The 13,866-nt window shown below is 45.3% G+C and overlaps 1 protein-coding gene across 22 annotated transcripts in view; it reads right to left on the reverse strand.

Moving 5' to 3' along the window:
* Positions 1-13,866, reverse strand: part of neb (nebulin) — a 62,896-nt gene that overhangs the window by 17,435 nt on the left and 31,595 nt on the right. For all 22 annotated transcript variants that reach the window (XM_056580094.1, XM_056580093.1, XM_056580091.1 and 19 more), the window contains 43 exons: positions 13,671-13,769; positions 13,443-13,544; positions 13,240-13,347; positions 12,835-13,146; positions 12,602-12,706; positions 12,391-12,495; positions 12,152-12,256; positions 11,911-12,018; positions 11,708-11,818; positions 11,390-11,587; positions 11,017-11,121; positions 10,782-10,886; positions 10,564-10,668; positions 10,358-10,465; positions 10,063-10,176; positions 9,719-9,916; positions 9,405-9,509; positions 9,203-9,307; positions 8,987-9,094; positions 8,762-8,869; positions 8,560-8,667; positions 8,330-8,434; positions 8,094-8,198; positions 7,880-7,978; positions 7,662-7,766; positions 7,412-7,516; positions 7,184-7,288; positions 6,898-7,002; positions 6,599-6,703; positions 6,388-6,492; positions 6,154-6,258; positions 5,937-6,041; positions 5,462-5,563; positions 3,635-3,736; positions 3,366-3,473; positions 3,127-3,231; positions 2,920-3,024; positions 2,729-2,833; positions 2,399-2,503; positions 1,989-2,099; positions 1,758-1,868; positions 1,404-1,505; positions 762-866 (listed from right to left, as the gene is read on the reverse strand). In XM_056580094.1, the coding sequence (XP_056436069.1) occupies positions 762-866; positions 1,404-1,505; positions 1,758-1,868; positions 1,989-2,099; positions 2,399-2,503; positions 2,729-2,833; positions 2,920-3,024; positions 3,127-3,231; positions 3,366-3,473; positions 3,635-3,736; positions 5,462-5,563; positions 5,937-6,041; positions 6,154-6,258; positions 6,388-6,492; positions 6,599-6,703; positions 6,898-7,002; positions 7,184-7,288; positions 7,412-7,516; positions 7,662-7,766; positions 7,880-7,978; positions 8,094-8,198; positions 8,330-8,434; positions 8,560-8,667; positions 8,762-8,869; positions 8,987-9,094; positions 9,203-9,307; positions 9,405-9,509; positions 9,719-9,916; positions 10,063-10,176; positions 10,358-10,465; positions 10,564-10,668; positions 10,782-10,886; positions 11,017-11,121; positions 11,390-11,587; positions 11,708-11,818; positions 11,911-12,018; positions 12,152-12,256; positions 12,391-12,495; positions 12,602-12,706; positions 12,835-13,146; positions 13,240-13,347; positions 13,443-13,544; positions 13,671-13,769 (4,932 nt within the window). The remainder of the gene's footprint in view (positions 1-761; positions 867-1,403; positions 1,506-1,757; positions 1,869-1,988; positions 2,100-2,398; positions 2,504-2,728; positions 2,834-2,919; positions 3,025-3,126; positions 3,232-3,365; positions 3,474-3,634; positions 3,737-5,461; positions 5,564-5,936; positions 6,042-6,153; positions 6,259-6,387; positions 6,493-6,598; positions 6,704-6,897; positions 7,003-7,183; positions 7,289-7,411; positions 7,517-7,661; positions 7,767-7,879; positions 7,979-8,093; positions 8,199-8,329; positions 8,435-8,559; positions 8,668-8,761; positions 8,870-8,986; positions 9,095-9,202; positions 9,308-9,404; positions 9,510-9,718; positions 9,917-10,062; positions 10,177-10,357; positions 10,466-10,563; positions 10,669-10,781; positions 10,887-11,016; positions 11,122-11,389; positions 11,588-11,707; positions 11,819-11,910; positions 12,019-12,151; positions 12,257-12,390; positions 12,496-12,601; positions 12,707-12,834; positions 13,147-13,239; positions 13,348-13,442; positions 13,545-13,670; positions 13,770-13,866) is intronic.

The following is a 13,866-nucleotide window of genomic DNA, read 5'->3' on the forward strand; positions in this document are numbered from 1 at the left end:
GGTAGGGCTGGGTAAAAATATCGACTCATCAATGCACTGCGATTTATTTGTTCTTGATTCAATTTCGATTCAGAACTTTTTTGAAATCGATTATTTCCATAAAAAAAGAAAAAGCATACTCAGTCTTGTAATCTAAAAGCGAGTATGCGTAAATGTACATGCCGCTATGCTGCAAGTTTAGCTCAGGAACAATACTATACAATGGTCGTGTATTCCCTTTTTGCTAGTTAAAGCACAATAAAATGGTTCATTCATTTTGAAATGGTTAATTCTAAATAATATTTAGTTATTTTTGTCATCTGCGTGTATTATTAAATCGATATCGAAGCAATTGGATCAATATCGAATTGAATCGAATCGATATCGAATCGAATGAAGACCTAAAGAATCGAATTTAATTTAATTTGTGAGGTACCGGGCGATACCCAGCCCTAGTGGATGGTAATGGAAATGGTGAAGCACTATCTAGCGAAGCGGCTAGCATGATTATACTAGCATTGTTTACTACTGCGACGTGCACAGAACTGAGGAAGGGATTCAGAACAGACAACCACTGCTAGAGGGGTCCCCCCAAGAGGCTGGAGCCAGGGCAAGTTTCTCTGCTGAGCTGGGGGGGGTGCAAAGAGATCTCACATGAAAGTACACATCTTCAGCAGTGTAGCGATACGACCACGGAAACACTAGGGAGAAACAGTAGATCAAGGAGGGGGGGGGGGGGGGGTCTGGAAGAGGTACGGGAGGTTTGGGTGGGGGGGGTTTACCAGGCTGGTCAGCTTGGAGACCTCGGTGGCCAGAGCGATGTCTGGGCGGTAGGTCAGAGACCCCCCACGGCTGGCCTCCGCGCGAGCCTTCTCACGGTAGCCCACCTGTATTAGATAAGACCATGCATCAATGAAGGAAGCCGCGTACCGACGTTGGTGGAATTGAGCAGGTTAACATTTAAGAGCGATTATTTGAGCGTGCTTTGTTAGAAATGGCTTTGCCATACTTGTGTTGTGAGAACATCTGTTTCGAGTGGCCCCCTTATGAGCCAATTATGATTTTAGACAGCTCCCAGCTAATTTCTGACCAGTCAGGACATCTGTCTGCTGACATCTAATTTTGCCTGAAAAACACACGTGCATGAAATGCTAAATGACTCAACGGTGGACTAAACTAAGGGGTGGGAGCAGAGAAGGAGGAGATTACATTTATTTTCTATTTGCTGTCCAACTACCAAATCTTTGCTACAGCAGCTTTAAATTGTCCCTACGAACGCTTATGAAAGAGTTCAACGTGTGTGTGTGTGTGTGTGTGTGTGTGTGTGTGTGTGTGTGTGTGTGTGTGTGTGTGTGTGTGTGTGTGTGTGTGTGTGTGTGTGTGTGTGTGTGTGTGTGTGTGTGTGTGTGTGTGTGTGTGCTCACATCACTGATGAGCTTGGCAGCCTGGGTGGCCTTCCTGATGTCGGGGCGGTCCGCCGTGGTGGTGTAGTGAAGGTTGTCTTTGGCGTCACGCTTGTAGGCATACTTAAGGGGTTTGGAAAAGGAGGAACAGACTGCAGCGTGAGGCAATGACACGTCGGGGTGCGTGAGAGACCACTGGCGTGATACCTGTATCCATGTTGTTTGTGTTGTTGTCTATTATTGTGCATTTTGTGTTTTCTCAAGGACTCCCCGTGAATAACGAAATGGTTACCCTCAATATAAAATCAAAGCCATAGTGTTTCACACATTGGTTTGTGCGCTGCCAACTTTTCAAGGACGCAGATGGGGACTTACACTGCTCTGGCTCTTGGCCACGTCCATGGCGTGCTGAACATCAGGTGGAACAATCATCCGGTTGTACTTGGACTGGCCCTTCTCCTTCTCAAACTTCGACTTGTATAATTTCTGCGATCCAGAGAAAGCGAAAGTGGGGAGAGTTTCAAAAAAACAATCTGCCCAGGGCGGGTGAGGTTATCCAAGGAGGTAAAACTGTTGTTTCATTTTAGTTGAGTTTGGTTTGCTCACCCCGCTGATAAGCTTGTTAACCTCCTTGCTGTGGACCGTGTCTCTGGTCTCGGGCAGGGTGGTGAATGAGCCGGTCTGCATCTCCTTCTTACTGGCCTCCTTATATTTGCTCTGAGGTGGGGAAAAAGCATCTGCTCAGAGTTGCATGATGGCACAGCGAATAGACAGGTCTAATAAATGTACCATATATGCACACTACCGAGTCGCTTATGGAAAGGGGGAAAGAGGAGTGTGTATGTGTGTGAGCGAGAGAGGGAGAGGGAGGGAGAGATAGGAACGATTAAGAGAGACAGAGCGGAACAGAGAAATAGCACACAAACAAAGCAAAGAAAATAACCGACGTTGTTTTTAAGGGGTTTTAAGGGTTAATTCGATGTCTTAATGAGACAATAATTTTGTCCGTTTCTTACCTCAGATGCAAGAGTGCGCACAGCCTTGGCATGTAGGATCTGTGGACTGTCTGCAACAGGGTTATAGTGTCCCTTCGCCTTTTCATACTTCTCCTTATACTTTATCTGAAGAGGGGAGGGGGAACAAGAGAATGCTGAGCCACTAGAAACACAAATAACATATATATGCATTTAAAGGATATTTCTGACATTATAGATAGAGCTGTAGATATTATAGCTCCGCAGAGTAGCGCAGGGATTTAACATTATCCCCCTGGTTTTCCAATGGAAAGGATAGGTGTCCTGAAATATTCAAAGGCGTTACGGGAGAAACCTGGAAGCGTAACTTACGTCACTGGCCATCTCGCAGCCCTTCTTGGCCAAAAGAGTGATCTTGTCATCCACGATTGGTATCACACATCCCTTCATCATCTCTTTGTCGTACTTGTACTCAACCTAGGGGGAGGAAAGGTATATGGTGAATCTCAGACCTGCTTGTGTTATATTGTCTTGTTTTGGAGGTACCAAGAGAGCTGACTCACGTCACTCTGCTGGAGGGTGTTCCTGGAGTGGCTGATGAAGTCAGGCCTGTCGACGGTCCAGATCCACTTGTTCTTAGTGGCCTCGTACTTCTTCTTGTAGTCCAGCTAAAGTTGGCAAATTTACACTCAAAATGGTCAGCGACTGAAGCAGGATGCTATTTGAGCAATGATTAGATCCTTCGTCATACAAATGGGGAGGAGCCTCACGTTGGTGGTGTTTTTGTATGCCTCCTTGGCGGCGCGGATCTCGAAAGCATCTGGGTCCATGTTGATCTGCGACTTGGCCTTCTCATACACCTCTCTGTACTTCAGCTAAACACACACACACACACAGAAGGAATAGATATCACATTATTACATGGACACACACAACCGGAAACCTCCAGGGTTGAACAAACACCACAAAGAATGGAGATCTGGGTTAGGCAGATGAAGGCAGGACGTACGTTGCTGGTGAGCGCCTGGACCTTCTTCATGTGGTTCTGGTGCGGTGTGTCGTACGGCAGGCTGTATCCCTTGGCCTTGTTCTTGTTGTACTCCATCCTGTAGACGATCTGGTGGGGGTGGATATCAGAAGATACAGTCGTCTCAGATGGATCGGGATTAACATGAAACAACATCGTGAACCTACGACTAGACTTGGAGAGGTAAAATGAGAAGAAAGAAAGCAAAAACAGACCTAAAACTTTATTGAAAAGCAAAAGAGAAGACTTACATCACCGATTTTCTTGCTGCGCTGGTGGGACTCGTACTCAGGGGTCTCCAGGATGGAGGTGAACTTGGACTTGACACGCTCATACTGCTCCCTGTATTTCCACTGTGGGAGGACGCCGATTCAAACAAGCAGAAGTTAGAAACACACACCGCTGGGTCAAACTTTATTATTAAGGCCAATTATAGTATTCTTGTGAAGACATTCAATTATATTAAATACATTTTCAATTTGTCTTATGTGGATGTCGTAAAGTTCTTACATCGTAACACTACATATGATGAATGGATACAAATGTTTGTGGAAAGGAGACATAATGAGTGGATCGTTTGGTACATGAGTGTAATGCGAATGAGGATGTGTGTAAATAGGTGAATGGATGCATGCTTGAGAGGGCTACATGCACAATCAAAATACATGCATGGATGACATTTGGTTTGTTAGGTTGAGCGTTTGAAAGACTTACACTGTGACACGTTACCAGTGTTTGGATAAAAAAACAGCAGTAGTTTCCACTTAGATGTTGGTCACCATGGGGGTTTTGTCTGTCTATATGCTACTCCACACTGCAGAAGATATTCTGTAGTTCAACCTGGGAGCCTGATGAAAGTCAGGTGAGGATAGTTTATTACGCAGTGCAAGTCATTTGACTAGACTCAGTTTGTTGCACTACACTGCTAATAAGTCAGAAGGCATATAGATAATTCAAATAGAAATGCGTCGGACTATGCCGTTTCACCCATTCCCATTAACGGACCTCCAACGCAGTGCCACGTGGCAAAATCGTCGACATTGAAATATTATTGATCGGCATAGATATTTCCAGATCATTTGAAGCTATGCGATAGATCTAATGGTAGAGATTACAACTTTAACTGGCGGGTTGGTGACCAATTACAAAGAGAGGGTAGGATGGGGGTTTTAAGGCCAAGATTAGAGCGTGGTCCTGAAGTGGGAGGTTACTGATGATTTAGATTGGCATGAATGGAGGGGAAGAGATGGTAGGATGGGAGGAAATGGATGGAGTATGGCTACACATCCTAGAGTAAGGCTGGACACCCCGGGGCCCAGTCCAGAGAAAATAACATGGAACTGTCTTTTCTCATTCCTTGACAGCCCAAGTTCAATAGGCTGTTAAATATGAGGTTTGTGGACAGGGCCCTGAGATGAGGCCTGGCTATTACTGCTCTGAAGTGGTTTACCTTACTGCCCAGAACGGACTGGTAAAGGGCTGTGAGGATGTCTGGGCGGTGCAGCTCATTGCAGCCGCTCTTTAGCAGTTCCTTGGCTCGGGATTTATATTTTGCCTGTCCATATGTTCACACACACACACACACACACACACACAGACACACACACAGACAGCCCAACGTACGTACACATACACATAGCATGCCATAGTTGAGGAAACATGCAAACAGCAGGTCGGACACCAGGGTAGACTAGAGATTAATCTCTGAGGTCCTAGCTGTTGTTTTATTTTCCCCACTGAATCTGTGCCCTCAGTGAGAAACGCCATAATCAGTCCGGCAGAATTGAAGAAGGTATACAGGGCACGACAAACGACCGCGTCAGGACTGGAGGCACAGATTCAAGCGCACTCAAGGCATTTCTCCAGTTCTTGCGACTTGAGTGGGCATTTGTTCGGGAGCCCTGCAACAGGAATTAGAAGGTGAGGGATAGGCGAGAGTCAGATGGAGAGTCAGATAGAGGAAGTGAGGTCATAGCCATGCGACGTCAACCTTCGGCAGGTTGCTGTTGACCTCATGCAGCGGGTCGGCAAGGGCCCGGGGAGCTGGAGGCGGCAGAGCCCTCCGCCAGGTGGGTTACCTGGCTCATCTTGTTGTTCTCCCTGGCCAGCTGGTATCTAGGATCGTCTGTGGTAATGGTGAACTTATCCTTGTTCTTCTCATAAGACGATCTATATGACCTCTGCTCAGAACGGTCAAAAGGAGGAAGTTATAAAAAACGAACAAAACAAACCCAGAAAAGGAGCGCTTCTGTGCGGTGAGAACTCAGCTATGAGGCTGTTTTCGGGAGGAAGACGTTAGGTTATTAAGTGGACAGAAATACATGGCCGTACAGAAACGCTAGGCCAACGAGGAAGCTAGTAAATTAGAATTCCTTCAATTGATTTTACCTTCAAATTTAGAATCCAACTGAATGCATAGAGATACAATAAAAGAAGCTTTGTCATGAATTATTATTATTATTCTTTTCAATTGGACAAATAAATCCAATTGAGGCATTTGAATAAATAAATGCTTGTTTGGGATCTTTGGGTCGGTCGGACAAACGGGTGTACCTCATTGATGAGTTCGGAGGCGTTCTTGGCGGCGTGGAAGAACGGCGTGTCGCAGGTGTACTTGAAGTTGTATCTGTTCTTCTCGAAGGAGGCTTTGTAAAGTCTCTGTTATTATCGAAAAAGAAAGGACAACCCAAATTAGCGTCACGTAACAATACATGATAGCGGCGAATCACTGGCCAATTAGGATGTCCTTATTATTCCTTAGATCACTCACCCCGCTGTATAGCGTCTTGTTGATATCCGCCTGCACCATCTCAGGCGTGTCCCACACGAAGCATCCAATACCCTTCATCCATTCAAGGTCCTCCTTGTACTTGACCTGTAAGCGAGATGGGAAAGTATCCTGTGAATCTGAATCTTGAACCTTGCGTGGACAACACTGCGTTTCCATGTGAGTTTTTATGTAATAGGGGTGTGATGCTAGTGGCGACATGCTGGCTGTACTCACGGAGCTGACGTTTTCGCCCACGATCCTGTTGAAGAAGAACTCTGGGCGGTCAGGGATGGATTTCCATGTTCCCAGGGAGTTGATGTACTTCTCCCTGTATTTCACCTACAAGATTGACCGATGCAGTGAGAGAGAGCAAGGGAGCAGGAGCGAATTTCAATAACATCTTTGAGGAAAAAAATTGCCTGTGGGGACTCGCTGAAATACTCACCTCGCTGATGTCGTCGGTGACCCTCCGGTGGCAGAGGATGTCCAGTGCATCCTTGACGGTGTGGTAGTGGCCCTTGCTCCGCTCAAAGGTCTCCTTGTATCTCAGCTGTGGAAACCATGACAACGAGTTTCAGTTATGCCACACGCCGTACAATAATGCACAGCACATATGTCAACCACTGTCATGGTGTGAACTATGAAAACAAGGTTTGATTAGAAGAAGAACCTGAAGCAAAATATAATGCAAAATGCTATCAATATAATTGATAAGGGTGACGAATAACCAGAAGGCATACTCACGTCACTGGACTGCAGATAGGCCTTCTTGGCACGGATCAGGATGGGTGTATCAGCGATGGATGTGTACCTGTGCTTCATCTTCTCATACTGCTCTTTGTATTTGTTCTAGCAGGAGAGGAAGAAAAAATTTGTCTCTTGCATGAAATACAATTCATTTCAAGTTTACTTGGATCCACAAGACACCTCTACTTCTGTAATACAACTATACTATAGAAAGTGATCCGACTGAGATAACCAAGGTCGGAAGAAATTGCATAATAAAATGACTTAGAAAATGAATACTTACATAGCTGTTGGTCACTTTCATAGTCCTAGCGTGGCCCATTGCTGGGGTTTCAACCTCCTGGCTGAAGTGGGCTCTCTCCTTGGAGGCCAGATCTGTGTACAGGAACTGAATATGGAAAGGAAAGCAACATGATTACACATTCCACCATGTGTAGCCACATGTGCAACATAACATTTCGCCATGGAAGGGATAGTAAAGGGATAGAGGTGAAAGTGTATGGAGACTTGCCTTGTTGGACAGCTGCTGGGCCCACTTGGATCTCTGGATGTCCACTGAGTCCAGAGTGTTGCTGACCCTGGCCATGTCGGCCTTGCTTTGGGCTTTGTAGATCATCTGGAGATGGACAGAGGATCAGCAAACATGCAGATACTAGTCTAGGTTTCGTTTTTTTCGTACTTTTTTCAGACTAGTGACATAGATGTTGACCTTACAGATACACATGTATAGTTGGCAGACTCGTATTGCTTGTTGGACTCACCATACTCATGTGGCTCTTGAGTTCAGTCACACGTTGGTACTCAGGTGTGTCCAGCACCACGGAGAACTTGCTGTGGTTCTTCTTGGCCTCCACTTGATAGTTGTTCTGCAAAGACACCCAGGGTACAATGACGAAGAAGAACAAAACAGGAAACAAAAATATAAACTGAGGTTCCTAACAACCCGAGGGGAAGGAACGCTTAGAAAAATGATCCCTACCCTGAACTTGGTGATGTTGCGGACGTTGACCATCTCTGGCGTGTCATACATGAAGCACCCCACGCCTCTGAGCCACAACAGATCCTCTTTATAGCGCAGCTGAAGACCAGGGGAGAAGCAGGTTGTTAAAATCAGCAGCATTTGATGACAACGAATCACGCCCTCTGCCCGATTATCTCAGATGTTCGACGGTACAGTACGGTACAGTACGTACGTCGCTGGTGATCTGGTTGACGTGTTGGCAATGCATGAGCTGGGGCGTCATGGGCATGTTGATCAGCTGGCCCTTGGTGTTGTTGTACTTCTCTCTGTAGCACAGCTAGGATTGGTCCAAAAAAAAACAAGTTATGCATACTTGTTTTGTTGTACGGTTAAACAAAATTATGATTTCATGTTTCACATCTCACGATTTGGCATTCACTAGAAGTATGAATACTGGCACTGAATTACCTCACTGAGGTGCTCCTGGTTCATCTTCACTTGTCTGATGTCCGGGGTATCAAGGGTAGAGTGGATCTTGTCCTTATCCTTCTCGTATTGCTCGCGATATAGACGCTGACCGAGGGAAGAGGAGGGTGAGGATTGGATGGACGTGACATTATCCAGCACAATTTACGACTAAAGACAATGAAGTGTAATTTGTGTACACAGTAGTGTAGTTGTTGTTGTTTTGATCATACCGGGTTGATGACCTTGTTGACCTTCCTGGTGTTGACAAAGGTGACACCCTCTGGGTGAAGGGTGTAGCCTGTTGCCTTCATCATCTCGTAGGCTGCCTTGTACTTGACCTACAGAAAAAGCAAAGATCCAGTCACTATGCCCCTAAGAAAATACATTTAAATCTAAGACTTACAGAATGAAGAGAAAGCTTGAGAGACATACACTGCTGGCGACCAAGCTGTTGTTCTTGACTTGCTTGACGACGGGAGTGTCATTGGTCATCAGGTATCCAGTAGCCATTGAGTTTTTGTTGGCTTCCTTGTACAAATTCTGTACCGAGACAAAGAAACATAGATATAGTGAAGCACTCCCAAGAATATATAATACCAAGCGTTTAGAAATTAGTTATTTCTAGGGTAGTCTTAATTCAAAGGACTACTATCTTACGTCACTCTGGTTGTAGTTGGCCAGGCGGGCCCTTTCCGTGTCCATGGTGACAGCAGGTGCGGTGTTGGTGCCCTTAACGTTGGCATTGTAGTCAAGGCGGTAGTGCAACTGGAAATTAAAATTGACAAAGGACAAAAAGGAGATGGCAAACAGTTAGATGATGATTTTGGGCGTAATTATGGGGACTTAACATATGATCATAATTGTAAGACTCACATCGCTCAAGTTGACAGCGTTCTGCTTGGCGGTCTCATAGGTTGGAGTGTCCAGGACAACGGTATAGTCTTTGTATGCCTCCACGGCCTTGGCTTTGTACTTGTTCTGAAAGAAAACCACAAGCACACTGCTGTTAGTGACCCACTCTAACTGTACTGTACTGCACTTATCGATTGCTGGATGTAGAGAGCTGGTGTCCAACCTCGCTCTGCTGATCACCGGCAGTCTTGACACGGAGGATCTCCGGAGTGTCCCAGGCATAGCATCCAATGCCCCTGAGGTAATTAAGGTCATCCTTGTAGAAGATCTGAGAAGGGCATATACAATGATCAAAAGAAAGGTCAGGACTTTGGTTGCAGATTAATGAAACATTCACTAACGATTTTCCAATGGAATATATTGATTTAAATAGGCAGATTTTAAATAACATCCTTATTTGAGCACTCGTGACCATTTCGGTGTAATCAGAAGAAGTGGTACACTAGGTACACTAGGCCCTTGGAGATGGTTACTCACGTCGCTGAGCTGATCGTTGACCTTGCGGGCCTGCACGAACACCTGCATGTCGGGCAGGCAGACCCACTGGTGCAGGCGCTTGCGGTAGTTGATCTCGCTGACGTTTTTCTGGACCTCACGACCAGACACGATGTCCAGCATGTCAGCTGGGATGTGATTCTTGGCCTTGGTCTTCTCATAGTCTTCTTTGTACAGGCGCTATAAGTGGAGTTTGTTCCGGGGGGCGGGAATAATAAATGAGTCATTTGGAATAAGATGAGAAGAAGTATGTAAAATACAATAGTGTTTTGGCAGGGTCAGGTCAATGGGTAAACTCTGCCTAACTATAGAAAACGACCACCTACGTCGAGGTTGAGTTTCCCGGCCTTGATGCAGCGAGCAGTGGCGGGATCGTCCTGCAGACACTTGGGCAGGCTGTAGAGGGATTTGAACTTCTCATAGTCCTCCTTGTACTTCACCTGAACAGTTGGAGAAAACATAGATTGGTTTGAAATTAGGTTTATAGTACTTGGCCCTATTTTACGGTTAAAGGTCGAATGGAAAAGGGGAAATTCAAAGATAACCCTTGATATGAAAAACCTTTGAATGAAATTGAAAGCACTATAACGTCAAAGGAAGGACGTGAATGGCTTGACTTACACCACTCAGGATGACCTTCTGTTGCTTGGCGTGCATCATGGCATGGGAGTCATGGGGAATTTTGTAGCCCTTGGCCTTGATCTTGTCCCAGGCAGCTGTGTAGATTTTCTGTTGAAACAATTAAGATTGCCCGTGTTACAAATGGTGCTCATGAGAAATTGGGGAAGGGTTCTAGACAAGGCTTGTGCATGTACGCTGAAGCTTACGTTACTGAAGAAGTGTTTGAAGTCATGACATCTGGCGTAGTCATGAGTGTCCAGGATGGTGGTGTACAGGTGCTTCTCCTTATGGTACGCCTCTCTGTAGTTAAGCTGCGGGAAGAAAATATGTATAATAATCAACTCACAGCTTGCTGGATCGCATTATTTTTCCGATTGACACATCCTGCAGGTCGCTTAAGTATTGTATAACTGAAGCCTCTCACCTCACTGGCCCAGGTGCTACCCAGGATAGCAGTGACATAGACTGGGGTGTCCGTCACAATGGAGTAGTTGTTGAATTCCTTCTTGCCTGCTTCTTTGTATTTCAGCTGTAAAAATACAAACAAGACAAGGGGAAACATCAAATGTATGACAACACACGTTTAACAATGTCTTTCAAGGTGGTGTACCAATGCGATCTCTGATGACGATTAATCGTTTATTGATCATACTACTTACTTCACTCTGCAGCTCGTAGGACTTCTTGGCACGGACAATCTCAGGTGTATCCCACACATAGCAACCCATGCCCTTCATCCAGGTCAAATCCTCCTTGTAGAAGACCTGTTTTAAAATAGCAACACCAAGATCATTAAAATCATCAAGATCAAGACCATATAGGACCAGAAAGTCTCTGCTGATAACCTACCATTTTTTATGGAGATTTCTTACTTAAATTCCCTCATTTATCCCTTCTATGGCATTTCAATATTCATTAAAAGACCAATATACTGGTGTGTTACAGGCATAAAGTAAAGCTTGACATAGTCACATATCCATGGTCATCCAGAGATATAACAGCTACTAGTAGTGCTGGTCAGAGTGCACGCACATCACTGAGGATCTCGTTGCCCTTGCGGGCACGGACGGTGTCCAACTGGTCAGGGGGGCAGGTCCATTGGTGCAAGTGGGTGCGGTAGATGACATCGCTCAGCATGTCCTGGCACCTCTTGGCCACCTGGTTGGCAATGATGTCCGATGGGATGTGGTTGTTGGTCTTGGATTCGTGGTATTCCTTCTGGTAGACCCTCTGAAAAGAAAAAGACACAGACACATGTTACAATGGATGCTATTTTTCCGCATTCTTTAGAATGAATTGTAGATTTTGTGTAGGGTGATAGTGATTGTGATCCGTTGATAGGATGCTCACCAGAGCCTTCGCCTTCTCCTGTTCTCCGCAGCGCACAACCTCGGGGAAGTCCACCAGGGTGTTGGCCATGTAGTGGCCCTTGGCCTTCTCATGGGACTCATGGTACTTTGCCTGTTTGGGTCAAGGTATTACGTTAAAGGAAAACGATGTAATGTATAACGTAAAGCTCTACATGCCATTGAACCCAGTGGGATGCGACTTACATCGCTGATGATCTCCCTGCCCTTCTTGCCAGACAGCAGAGGTATGTAGTCCTGGTTCAGCTGATAGCCAGTGGCCTTGCTTTCATCCCAACCTTGTTTGTAAGATTTCTGAAACAGGAAAGTAAATATTAGAACCCAAAAATCCCAAATCGGTGTTTCAAGATGGATTATGTTTGGAAACCAATTCATTTGCAAAGAATGAGCAAAAGGGGGTGGATGAATGAATGAGCACTGTAGTTACCTCACTGATGTTCTTGGCACACTCCCTGCTGTGGGCCAACTGAGGCGTGTCCTCTGAACCAATGTAGTGTCCCTTCTCATTATTGAAGGTCTCTTTGTACTTGAGCTGTTATGGGAGTTAGGAAATAATAAGACAATTGTAAGACAATGAACAAAACAATGATAAGATAAACAGCAGTGTTCTAGGCATGTTTGTAAAGAATCACTGCTAGGGATTGGATTGCAAATCCGATTACTTACATCGCTGAGGTTGGCAGCTGCAACCCTAGCCAGGATAAGCTCGGGACGGTCGACTACGTGGGTGTACTTGCTGAAGTTTTCTATGGCACCCTTCTTGTAGAGCCTCTGCATTATGAGCCAGATGAGCGAACAGTAAGACACATTGAGTTGACACAAAATAAATTAAACAGGTCATAAGCCCTGAAGACTTAATGCCATGTGGTAAGCGCACCTCGTTTAGAATCTCCTGGGCCTTCCTGACTTTGACGTGATGAACAGATTCTGCCGGAACCCATCCACAGCCACGAATCCATTCAAGGTCTGCCTTGTAGACAAACTAAAAAGAAAAAGGAAAACAAAGGATGAACAGGACGTGAGAGGTTTTCTAAATGCCCTGAGCAATATCACGGCACGACTCTGGGTTTTAAGCTTTTGCTGTGCTCAACAATATGATGAAATGCTCACGTCACTCTGGAGGTCATAGGCCTTCCTGGCATTGACGACATCGGTAGAGTCCGGCAAGCAGGTCCAGTTGTGCAGGCGTGTCCTGTAGTTGAAGTCATTGACTTGGATCTGGCATTTCTTGGCCAGCTCAATTGTCAGCATGTCCACTGGCAGGTGGAACTTGGTCTTAGACTTGTTGAAATCCTTTTTGTACAGGGCCTCACTGGCGATCTTGGCTGAGTTCATAGCCAGCATGATCAGAGGGTCGTCAAACACACTGAGTGCTCCGATGTGGTGGCCCACCTGCTTGCGGTAGCCCTCCAAGTACTTGTGCTGTTTGAGAAGTTCAACCAAACAATATCATTGATATGGCTGCACAGGTTTATACTAAATCACATGAGTGATTTAAATGAGTGATGTACTTACACTACTTTGCACTTTGGTGGTTTGAGTGCATTGCTTGATGGGCACTGCATCTCCTGGCATGAAGTAGCCAGTGGCTTTGACTTTATCCCAATCTTTAGTGTACAGTTTCTGTAAGACATAGTGATAACACCTTATTTTACATTACAAATGGGGAAACATTTGAAATGGACTCCTGACAGTTGATCCATTTAAAAAGGCCATACCGGGTGCATGATCTTGGCCACCTCTCTGGATGTAGCGAGACCTGGAGTGTCCACCAGTGAGAACTTAGACTTGTCTTTGTGCCAAGCCTCACGGTACTTAGCCTGTGAAAAATTAAACACAAATTTAGTTCAAAACTAATTTCATCAAGCTGGACTGTAACAATACTGACGAGGTATAGGAGGAGAGCTGTACTTGGTATGGAGAAAATCAGTGTGTCTGCCTCTTACGTCATTAAGCACTTCAGCAGCATTCTTGGCACAGACAAAGTCCATTCTGTCAACAGGGGCAGTGAACTTCTGCGTGTCCAACTTAACACGGTATCCTCTCTATGGGAAGCAATGGAAGGAACCAAACGAGTCAAGATGTGTTAACAGATTGCCATCATTTCTTTGTTGGTAATAACAAGTTGACAAGTGAATGATT

The sequence above is a fragment of the Gadus chalcogrammus genome, chromosome 20, assembly GCF_026213295.1.
Source record: "Gadus chalcogrammus isolate NIFS_2021 chromosome 20, NIFS_Gcha_1.0, whole genome shotgun sequence".
In the NCBI taxonomy this organism is placed as follows: domain Eukaryota; kingdom Metazoa; phylum Chordata; class Actinopteri; order Gadiformes; family Gadidae; genus Gadus; species Gadus chalcogrammus.